We start from the raw sequence: 12,215 nt of genomic DNA on the forward strand, positions 1-12,215 counted from the left end.
AGGGTCAACTCTACTGTGATTTTATTCTTCTCAAGGGGTCAAGAATGAACTAAAAGAGGGCAAACATAAGGAAATTGGTTTCTTGGGACTTTCCTGGTGGTCCAGTGGTTAAGACTCTGTGCTCTGAGTGTGGGCTTGCTCCCTGGTTGGGGAACTAAGATCCCAAAAGCTGTGTGGCATGGCCTAAGAAAACCATTGGTTTCTTTCTTACTGACTACTCCTCTACTCCAAGGCAGCCTTCCATGGCAGTAAATTAATGCTGTTAATCAAATATGGCAATTTACTCTCTTTCTGGGACATAGAAGGATTGCAGTTCCTGGCCTCTCTGTGGTTAGGAGGGACTCTGTAACTAGTTCTGGCCAATGAAGAGTGAGCAACGTTTTAGACTGTGGCTATTCCATCAGCTTGGACTCCAGAACAAGGAGGATATGAGGTTATGCACGGTTAGTTGGAGCAACGAGTAAGTCTTTACAGTTTTAAATCACTAAGAACGTGTGTCTGTTTATTCTCACAGCACAGCTTAGCCAGGGTTCTTCACCTTGGCACTACTGGCGTTTTGGGCCAGGTAATTCTTGCTGTGGGAGCTATTCTGTGTATTGCAGAATATTTAGCAGCATCTCTAATTTCTACCTGCTAGATACCAGTAGGCCTGCCCCACTGGCAATAACTGAGAATGTTTCTAGGGTTGACAAATGGTTCCTAGAGTGGGAAAAATCACTCACAGTTGAGAACCACTGACCCATCCCATCCTGATAACAGACCTTTCAAGAATGTTCCCTGTATGCCACCATCTTATTTTAAGTTTCTTAAACACTAACCACATCACTCCTCCAAGCAATTCTACCCATTGCCTGAGGAAGTAAAAAGGCAATCTGCATTCTCCAGTCAGAGCCTACAAACAGGAACATCGGCTGTTCCCTGATGTATTAAGGCAAATGTGCCTATTCTCCAGTCTCTGAGCATCTGCCTCACATGCTTTTCTACAAACAGAAACTCCTACTGGAAACACCTGTTGCCTGCCCTTCCTTATGTCCCCCCACCATAAAGACTCTTATCTTTCAAGCTCTACTTACACACTACATCGCATGCTTTAAATCTTAAATATTACTTAATTGTTTTTACTTGTCTTTCTTCTAGCTCCAGAAATTTCCTATCGGTTACGATTGATCTTTCCTTATCACTATTCAATCATTATCACCCGGAAGTCACTGACTGGGCCTTGAACTACCAACGCGTAAATCGATGTCTTGTCTCCCCAGCTGTACAAGAATTCAGTGGCAGACTGTGTTTTGCATCTATCATCTAGCAGTTACTATGGTTCTGCTGTATAAAGGCTGGAGGTACAGAATGAATACACACCCATCTGTGACAAATTACTACATATTGTTTCACTACAGTTTTCAGATTGAAAGTATCTTATCTCCTGCATATGACTATTACTGAGGTAACCGAGACACTGTACTTTTTCTAATTTTTCCTCATGATCATATGTGCTAATATAAATCACCAAACATAAAAATCAACATCAATCGAACTGCTACAAAACAGTATGGTCATCACTGCTGACTTGCTTTTCAACTTTCAAGGCTTTACTAGAACTCAAAATGAGGAATAAATAATAGCCTGCTTCTCCAAAAAAACCCATACAAGAATTTCTAGGTTAACATATGAAACCTGATGGGTTGCAGAGAAGAGAGAAATTGAAGCTTAAGATAAAAAAAAAGGAAAGGAGAAGTACAGAAGCAGGAGAGGGATCACTGAGAGGCAAAAGTGAGTTAGAACGGGAGGGAGGTATGGGCAGAGATTTGAGAAAGACAAGGAATTTTTCAAAGGAAGAAAACGAAACTCAATGGGAAACTCTAACACTCTATTCTCAGAAAGTTCTTTCTTTTCATCAATAGAGCAACCTGCTTGAAGGTGACAGAAAAAGCCCAGCCACAACTAAGTATCGTGCACATCTACACATGAGTAAGCTCTCCACAACACAGCTTACAGAAGATAACGCCCGTTTTCATGGGCCGTCCACGTCTGCTCCTGACCTGTCCTTCAAGGGCGGCTGAGACGCAACACCACTGCAGCCGCTGTGGACGGCCCTGTCCTGCCAGCTCGAGAACTGCCTCTCGGCGTCTCAGTGCGTTGCATGTGCACTCCCCGGGTAGAGCCTTGCTTCTCTTCCTCAGGCTGGCCTGGGGCAATCTCAGACGCTACTTTCTATGCCCCTTCGGTTTTCCCATCCCACCTCCCTCTCCTCTTCCTATAATCTGCTGTTCGGTATGGTAATCATTGTTACTTCTTTCTGTTTTTAATTGCAACCTGGGTTTTAGAGCAATACTTGGAGACAGTGAGGCCTAACTTCCTTCAGTGATACAGTGATATTCTGCTGCCACCTGGAGTGTCTGTGTATAATGTATGGAACTGCATTCAGATGGCTAAAGAAGAGAGAAACACAAGTAGATACAACAGTCTGAACACAAGAATAATACAGAACTACATTAAATTACTCAATATAATTGTCTATGGTTGTATAAGAAAAGGTAGAAGAATTTACTTAACTGTATATTAATAAATCATGAAATGTAATTAGGGCTACAATGCTGCTCCGATTCAATTAAAAAGCTAACCGGCAAAACGAAATTTCAGAGGTAACTTATCTATACAAAATTTCATTTTAACACTGATACTACTTATACAGATAAGACTTTTTTGGTTCTATAGAAAAACACAAAATTCCATCTAGAGCTAACGCGTATTTATTTATAGTGAAACTGGTTTTTTAGGTTCTATGCAATTCTTATCAAGCCATTCCCTGTTTAAAATCATTTACTGACTCCCCAGTGCTTTCAGAACAAACTATTTAACCAATCCTACTCTTCCAAGTCACTCCGAAGTAGACTAACTTTACAGTAATTCCTTGAAAAATCATCTTCTTGCTTGCCTCCATTCTTCCACACATGCTGTTATGTTGGCATGAAACAGTTCACTTGCCTAACCCTTGCTTCAGGCTCAGCTTAGGGGTTTTTTTTCCTTCTGGAAAACACCCCTGTTTCACAAAACCTGGACAGAAGACTCTCCTAGGTGCTGCCTGAGGACCCCAAACCTCTCTGATGACAGCTTTTAAGGCATACTGCAATCGTCTAGTTAATTGTCTTGTTAGACAAACTGTATAATGAATTAACTTCTTTCCTATGCATCTAGAATACAAGTGCTGATGTGCCATCTTGGGAGAACTGAGAAAAACGTCATTCAAAATCATCTTCTGTGTTTCTTGGTCCAGATGAGGAATCCTGTTAGGAAAGACTGTATGCTTTGTTAAACCGAGAACCTTTACCTGTCTTGCTTCTGTTTGCACAGCAGCTGCCACATCGTAAATACTCATTAAATACTGTACCCCTTCATAGAGGAGCATGTAACACACACCTAGACATACACTATTAACTCAAATTCTAGGCTGATTTGCAATAATTAGCTAACATTTATTGATCACTTACTTTATGCCAGTCACTAACTGTTCAGTAAGCTTTAGGCATACCATTCTTCTTTCTTTAGAACCAGTTACCATTATATTTCAACTGTTTGTCTGTCTTCTCCACCAAACTTTAATCCTTGAGGACAGGGAGTGAATCTTAACATCTTTCTACCCCAAAAGTCAGAAGAGTGCTTGATATAGTAGACCCTCAGTAAAAGTTTGTAATACAAGAAAAAATAAATCTGGATCAATAAGGAACAATCTTTGAGCACACAGCCGGTAAAATCAATTTATTAAGCACCTAACTGAACAGGCAAGGCAGTTAATTCTAGTGGTCTTACCTAATCAAATTATTTAATTTCAGCCTCACTATCATCATTTGTAAACAAAACTAATGCTACTTTCCTCACCAAACTACATTCTCAGATTCCCTGAGAACACGAATACAGAGTACCACTTTGACTGGCAAACACTTGGTACATAATAAACGGCAGCTACTCTTTTGATGATGAAGGGTATACATGCATGATACACAACAACCTAAATATTTAAACTGTTTTCTTTTAACAAGAAAGATACCTTAAATCTTAAATCCCTTATTTTTTTTTAAATGAGTATCTGATGGTTATATAGCAAAAGGAAAATTTAATAATTGATTAGGCCACAAAGTCTTACTATGTCTTCTGACTCTCTCTGCATTAAGGCAGGACACACATGCCACAGACTGGTTCTAAATTGCCAAAATCTTTATAAATCAGAAGACTCTTATTCACACTGAGGGATTTCTATGCAGTTACATAACTAAGAATATGCTGAAATGCTCAGAATTCTTCTAGTCAGTGATAGACAGGCATTAAAAAAGAAAATACATCCTTTTCAGGGGTGGGAAGAAATGGGAAATACAAACCATTTGTTAAAATAAAAAAAATGTACCGTAATTTTCATTCAGAATTGTTCGGAGTTAAAGGAACAGGGTAGAAGGAAGTAACAAGGGATGGAAAGTAAACTATAGCTATGGGGAAGGTAGAGCAAAACAGTAACTGAGTTTACAACTACATAGAATACACAGGCCACTGTCTTCATTTTCTAGAAGGCAGTTGTACTAAGCTATTTTCCTAAAAGATGGGGGAGGGAAAGGGCAGGCCAACCGACACTGGATTTACCTTTGCACTTGTGCCTGGGTTTATGAGGTTTTTTGCCTGAAGGAAAGAGAGCTAAATCCAAATTATAAGAATGCATTTTTAAAAACCTATTTAAAAAATTCTTTAAAATTATAAAGCTCTACTAAGTTTATTCTTAGCACTTTTTACTTTCCCAAGGAATTTCTGAGGAACAGAATTTTCTATACTATGGAATTTAAAAGAAAATGCAAAAGCTTTCATTAACATCTCAGACTATTATGAACAACTATCTGTAATAAATATACATATTTTGGATCCAAATTATAAAAAAGTTATTTCCAAATATCATGCTATTTCTAGCGATTAATTCGGAAAACTACCTAAATGAAATCAAACAGCTCTCTTGTAGAACAGATACAGCCCCATCAAAAGAAAATGAAGGTGTCCTAAGATAAAAATCTTTGATTTTAGCTTTCAAAGTAAAAAGTGAATGCAAGATATGATGCAGTTTTGCTTTGAAACAAAACAATTATCTCAAGCAATGAAAAGAACAGAAGGAGATACATTATACACAGAGGAAAACATATTCTTAACTTAAAAAGTTTGCAGGTTTCTTTACAAAGAAAGTAGTCTGTACTCTTTCAAATGACAAAAATTACCTAATTCATTAAGCTCAATAGTCACAAATAACTAACTAAATGATTTTTACCAATTTCCTGAAGTTAAACACAATATTGCTTAAAGAGCAAAGATCTTACTTTGCTTCTCTGTTTAAAGAATAATATTATTCAGTATAATAATACATGAACTATAATAATTAACACTTGAGGATTCAATTTGCTCATGATAAAATCATGTATGTGTCTTTTACTAAAGGTTTTCAAGAACAAAATTTTAAAATAGAAGTAAACTTTCTTAAGCATCTGAAACAGTTGGTATAGTAAGTACACAAACAGAATTAGTTTTCATTGCTAACTGAACTCGCAAAAAAATTGCTGATACGTATTCGATAGAGTTTTAATCACCCCCCCTTACCTGTCACTTGTGGTACGTACGGGACTGACAACCTCTCAACACTATAGCCACTTCCACCTAGGGACTCTGCAATCTTGTTGGTCAAAAAGTACAAATTTTTGTCATGCTTCTCTAAAGATTTTGGAAGCCTGTCAAGTTGATCAAAACAAAAGCCATTTAGTATTATTTAAAATAAGTTAACATATAAACATTCTAGATCAAGGTCTAAATATAAATGCAACTTAAACTGTAATTAGTCATAGGAAAATCAGTATATTTTAGGTGACTAATTTGAGCTCTTTAAAAACATATGGAGTGTGGACCCAGCTAGGAAGCGTTCTGCTGTTCTTCTTCCCCAGTAACATCCCAAGGGTGAGGTCAGCCTTATTTTATCCTGCTGGTAGTCACACATTAAATGATGAAGACGAAATTCAGCTTTAACTATCATGCTAATTAAAAGTCTACTACAGGAAGAAAATAAAAATGAAGCTCACTGACTATTAATCAAGAATACACTAGCCAACTAAGTGACAGGAAACTCTCGTCCAAGACATACAGCTTCACTTTCCTTTCAAACTGCTTGGTGTTATATTATGCTGATGCTTTCAATATTAAACTGCTTTTAAGAGTCCAAAAGCTGAATAAAGTATTTTTCATATATGTATTTTTTTGTTTGGATAGCAAGAAAAAAAGTTCAGAGTATAACCATCACTTTTCGGAAAACATTCTTTCTCCCATAGTTTTATTAATATTGTTATCGATTATTCAAAGTTTTGAAAAAGATATTATAGTCTCTTAAAGGAATGTTCACCTATATATCAGAACATGCTCTATTTAAGAGTTGCATCCTCATGTTTAAAAAAAGGTAAGCTAAAATTTTTTTCCTCAAAGACTGAGTCCATGTGTATGAGTCTATATTTATAATGTACAAGAACTTTTATAACAAGAGAAACAAGTTAGATGAGTTAAGTGACAGAAACATAAAACAATGAGGATTATAAAAATCAGAAAATTATTCTAACAATAGTTCACTCCTTTCAATCATCATTTACTGGTTTCTCAAGTCAATGTCCCTTTCTTGAAATGTAAAGCATTAACATACATGCACTTATCTCTGAAAATATGCTCTGGTAGAAAATAAGGGGCTTCCATAGTTCGAATTTCAATAACCTGAAAAATATCCAAAAACAAAATAAAGTAAAAACCAAAAGCCTCACTCTTCAGGACGGTGCCACAAAAATTTGGAAAACTAAAAACACAGAAACAAAAACTCAACATTTATAAGAAATACCATCACTTTATTTTGGAATTTAAGCTACAGTTGAGAACCCAAATAAAGAGTTCGTTTTGTTTTCACGTTTATGAACTCAGCAGGTAACAAAACCAAAGTGATAAAATAATACAAGCTGTGAAAAAAGATGATACATCACATCTGATCAAACCTCCCACAGAGGCAATTAGAACCTGTGCCTTCTCAAGCACCCTGTGTGGGAGACGCTTCCACAAGCCACAGGCCCTCGCTGTGCCCCTCCTCCACGGGACCTGCTGCCGCGTATGCCCGTGGTCTCAGCGCTCTTCTGAGGTCTAGCTCCCCAACTCACTTGGGAGCCACCTAAAGGGGAACTCTGCTTTCACAGAATTTGGATCTTTAATGGCAGATGTCAAATAGTCACTCAAACATTTGTTTAATGAATGAATGAGTTTTATTTCTTAGAATGCACTAAAACCCCCTACATTTTAGGAAGGACTGAGAGAGATGCTTCCAATTTCATAAAAACGAGGTTCTCCCTGAAAGATGTCTTTAAAGAATAAAAATTACAGTGGACTTTTTCTGCAGGTAAGTCAGCGGCTCTGAAATGTATGCTAAACCATGCAGTAACTATTTAATGAGTTACTGCTGAAAAAGATAAATACAGTTAAATGACACAGGACAAATCTGAGAGGTGTATTATTTACTTAACTTTTGAGATCTAACTCAAGGAGACTGGTTTAAAACATAATGACAATAAAAACAGTATAATTAAAGAAATATGAGATACTAAGATCCATAATGTTTTAAAAGGAAAATAACTGTATAAGAAATTGTATGAAGTACTATAGAAGAAAACCGTATTTCCTGCTCAACCATTATACAGAAAAATTCTAATACAACAACAGGCATCAAAGAAAATATAAACATAGCATTATCTTAATAATTTGATAATCATCAACATTAAAAATAATTATCACTGGTAGAAAATCTGCCATTCTCGTGCAGTTCAAATGCAAGGACTTATCTAAATATATTACCTTGCTAACATGCTGGCAAAACGCAGGAACAGCTATCATCTGACTCACAAAGTTGAGGTATGCAGCAACCAGCGCCATGATTCCACAACGATGGAACATTGGCAAATTATCTTCATTGATAATTGCACTATCCTTTAATTAAACAAACAAACACACATGGACAGATCAAGGTCTCATGCTCCATTAGCATTTTCTTTATGATTATACTAAAAAAACTGCAGGTAAGTTGGAATGCTAACAAAAATGTCACCTTAGAAGCAGCTTTCTTTCAAAAAAAAAAGTTCTAAAAGGAGAATAAATACCCCTTTATAAAAGACTTAAAACTCTCAATTCAAACAGGTCTTCTTCAGGAAAGCCTTTCCTAAAGATGGGGGGATTCGGGGGCTGGTGAAATGTATATTAGATATATAAAAATAAATGCATGTATTCTCGTTGCACACAGTTCTATTATTATGTAATATTTAAACTCTAATTAAACAACTCCATCTATGTAATTTTTATTATTTAATGACTATCTTCTCCACTGAAAGGATGGGCACAGGGACCATGCTGTCTTTTTCATCATGGTAATCCTATGCCTTTGAACAATATTTAGCACATGGTCAATACTTACTCAACATTTGTAAAAAGAATAAATGAATGTGATCATAGTTTTTTAGATTTAAAACTAGAGAACTCACTTAAAAAATTTATGTCCCTGAGTGAAGATGATAATACTTTAAAGATGGTGTCTAATTTGTAAAAAAATGCTTTTGTCAATGAAAGGCTATGAAAGCATACCTGTAAAGCAATGGCTAATCGAATGAGATCAATAACTACTTCTTCATTGGCCAATTCAATAGTTATAAGAGCAAGAGAAGTATAAAGTAGCTCATAGTTCTTGTGAACATTGTCTTCTTCTTTACAGCCCAAATATATGTGCCGATACAGCTGCTGCCCATTCTGAAAAGGGAAACGATACAGAAAAAAGACAGTCTTGCTTAAAATGTAGCAGGGCAGATTTCAGAGGTGTATATAACCTCTTATAAAGTACCTATCTTATCACATAACATGGGAGAGATTTAAACTGATAATCGGAGGGTCAAATTGTATTCCAATTATTAACATCAATAAATGTATCGATATATAACTACACACTAACGCTGGAGTTGAAGACCAAATTAAACAAAAACAGCAAGTCAGAAACAGTTCCAGTGCAAACAATGAAAATGTCTTTAGTAATAATTTGAAAAGACAAGCAAATTATAGATAGATTTGAGAAAAACTGAAACAAATGGCAGAATTATGGGAGCCTTGGCAATAATAAGAAACACCTGGCTGAGCAGAAATGAACTCAGGTTTTCTTGCCTGAGGGAACAACCTCCTGGGAGGTGGGTTAGGAGCTGTGCAGGGAAGAGCACCTCCAGGCTCTGCCACACTTTGGTCTGAAGTGACACAGGCACGTCTAAAGTCCACCCACGAGGAGAGGTCACAGACACACCCCCAGGACTGTAAGAGGTTTCCCTCTAAACCAGAGGGAAGTTCTGTTAGTCAAAAACAGAAAAGCCTGTGGTCTAAAGCATTCCAGAGTACAGGTCCAATTGTCAAGTGACAACAAACAGAAATAAAAGCGTTTTTCCCATTTCAAAGTACCATGTGGTAATTAACTCAACATGTTACACTGGTCTGCAACACAAACTGTAAGTTACAATAGGGAAACTGAACGACTGCCACGCTTCCTCTCCACTAGGCCCCACTGCCCACCCCGGATATGACTTAACTTATCAGTGAGGAAGCGCGAGCATCAGTGTTTGTAAAAGCACAAAGCTCCCCCGGTGATTGTAAAGTGTGGCCAGGGTCACAGGCCACAACAGTAGTCTTCTGAAGCCAGTCCGTCTGTAGGGTTATGCATTTTGCTCTGTAATCTATTTAATATGCACATGGACCCATATAGGTAAGAGGCGCCTCTCCAGCTGTGCCAATGCCTGACTGGTTAACCCTGTTTAGGTCTGTGGTTCAGTATTAGTAAGTGGGAGTTTTCTGGCTACAGATACAAACTACGTATGTTCTTCTAATAGATTCCCCTTCATTTCATTTTAAGGTTACAGATCAATGCAAACCTACCCGAGAATTCAAATGGCTACAACTTAAGCCATGCATTATTTTTCAGAAGATAATCTTACCTTTTTCATGAAACTTGTGTCTTGTCTACAAATTTTTTCTCTTTTTATTTTTAGGTCAGCCACATCTGGTATTATTCTAGAGAGAACCAATGCATCATTTAAAGGAATGACTGTTATATCATCTTATATGACAAATCATAGCTATGCTTAGAAGTCTGAACTATTTACCACTCATTTCAATGAGCATTTTAAATAAGCTTATATATAATGATTCTACTGAATAACCGAGTTTAAGTATAATTGCACAAAGTAATCCTTGAGGCAAAACCAAAATAAAATTTATGGAACTAATGATTACTAGTAGATAAGATCTCTGAAAGTACATTAAAAGACCTTTAACATTTACTATCTTAAAATATATTAGTAATTGTTATACAAATTAAATTCTGGGATTAATAAAACCTAAAAATCCTAGATAAAAAAAAGTACAATACTGCATAATGGTAATGGTGATGGTTCTAACTGTGAATTTACTGAAAACCTCTGAATTAATAAATACTTTAAAAGGGTAAAAAAACCCCAAAACAATCAATACTGTACTTAAATGCATTAATGTAGAAATCTGAAAATTTCATCATTAAGCCTATTTTCAAACAACACATACCTGATCCCTCGAAGCTTTGCCCTGTTGTCATGGCGATCCATCAGATTATGCATTACTTCCAAGACTAACTGTCTCAGTTCATAGTCTTCCATGAGGGACGGTGATAACAAAGGGTCCAGAAAAGACCCTGGCAGTGCAGTAACTATTGTCTTCGCTTTGTATCCAGAAGTTACCTGATTATAGGGAGGAAAAACAAGCAAAACACCTTTGTCATGAATCCTTCTTTGGTAAAACTCTCAAGTTGTTTTCTAAGAATCATTAGCTTAGGGAAAACAGGAAGTATAAACGTAAGTCTAAAGGAAAAACTAAAAGAAAATTTGTGAGATGATGAGGATTTTACAAAAACAGCATTCATAAAGTTAATAAAATCAGTATCAGCACACATTTACCTTATGTCAGGCATGACTCTAAGCACTGTATGTGTACTAACTTCATCATTACCATGTTCCTGTGAGGCTAGGAATTATTACTGCTTCCCCATTTTGTAAAAGAAAACCGAGGCTCAGACAGGTTAAGAATATATGGGGCAGGAAGTCAGTACTAAATGGATATAAGGAAATTAGATAACAAATAACACAGGTAAGATTTGAAAATTTTAAACTTGCAAATAATTATTTTATTTTAAATTAAGCAGTTCAGTTTAATAGGAATGCATTTTCATCTTGGAAAGCTCTTTTCATTATTTGATGTGACATTTCTGAGTGTATTCCTATCTCTAAAGTTGGAGCTTTTAATCAGCCTATACTTAAATGCCATTAAACAGTTTAACCATAACACACAGACATTCATTCAGTTGACTGTGTAGTACAACTAGGATTAGAGACAAGGCTATTTGCTCAGGGAATTTATTTAATTAAAAAAAGCTTAGGGCCAAATGAAATTTCAGGTGGGTAATCTCTATTTATATTAAGGATTACAAGCATATACGGAACATCTACCATTTATATTTGGGCATTCATTATAGGATAAAGGTGATTTTATAAGTGAGTAGAAATTGGTGGGACATTTACTACTTACCTAAAAAACCTAAAAACATATCTGTATTTTATATCACATACAGAAATAGATAAACTTCAAAGTTCTAGATGTGGAAAGCCAAACTGTAAACCTTTTGTAAAAAGATATAAACAAATGTGTTTATATCATCAGAGCAGGCAAAGAGCTCTTAAACAAGATACAAATAAAAAAGCAAAAAACATATAGGCAAGAACTGAGAAATCTGGCTATAGCTGGGCCCAGGCATCATCTCCTATAAAATGGTAATGCCTTCTGCCTTCTGTATCTTTCATCATTATGCAAACCAAATATGATGATGGGAAAGTGAGGAATAAACAGTAAAAGCAAAATTCAAGTACATTCAAGTATAGTATACAAACCACAGAAAGAAAACTTACCATAAATGGTATCTTATAAGAAAAAGAAGCTGATAATGTGAAGCTATTCTTTTAACCTCTTTAATAATTTAAGGTTAAGGGTGTTCTTTACCAGTCTTAAATTCCTTACCATAAGCAAAGATCGCAGCAACATTATTTGAATCCGCCTGGTTCCCAAATCCCTAA

At 36.1% G+C, this 12,215-nt stretch overlaps 1 protein-coding gene across 2 annotated transcripts in view; it reads right to left on the reverse strand.

The window, feature by feature from the left end:
• The window catches only part of EFR3A (EFR3 homolog A), an 88,134-nt gene that overhangs the window by 20,872 nt on the left and 55,047 nt on the right, over positions 1 to 12,215 (reverse strand). For both annotated transcript variants that reach the window (XM_027560821.1, XM_027560822.1), the window contains exons 12-18: positions 12,160 to 12,211; positions 10,657 to 10,829; positions 10,053 to 10,128; positions 8,671 to 8,832; positions 7,891 to 8,022; positions 6,704 to 6,771; positions 5,623 to 5,750 (exon numbers count right to left, since the gene is read on the reverse strand). In XM_027560821.1, coding sequence (XP_027416622.1) covers positions 5,623 to 5,750; positions 6,704 to 6,771; positions 7,891 to 8,022; positions 8,671 to 8,832; positions 10,053 to 10,128; positions 10,657 to 10,829; positions 12,160 to 12,211 — 791 coding nt within the window. The remainder of the gene's footprint in view (positions 1 to 5,622; positions 5,751 to 6,703; positions 6,772 to 7,890; positions 8,023 to 8,670; positions 8,833 to 10,052; positions 10,129 to 10,656; positions 10,830 to 12,159; positions 12,212 to 12,215) is intronic.

Source organism: Bos indicus x Bos taurus, chromosome 14, assembly GCF_003369695.1.
Source record: "Bos indicus x Bos taurus breed Angus x Brahman F1 hybrid chromosome 14, Bos_hybrid_MaternalHap_v2.0, whole genome shotgun sequence".
Lineage (NCBI taxonomy): Eukaryota > Metazoa > Chordata > Mammalia > Artiodactyla > Bovidae > Bos > Bos indicus x Bos taurus.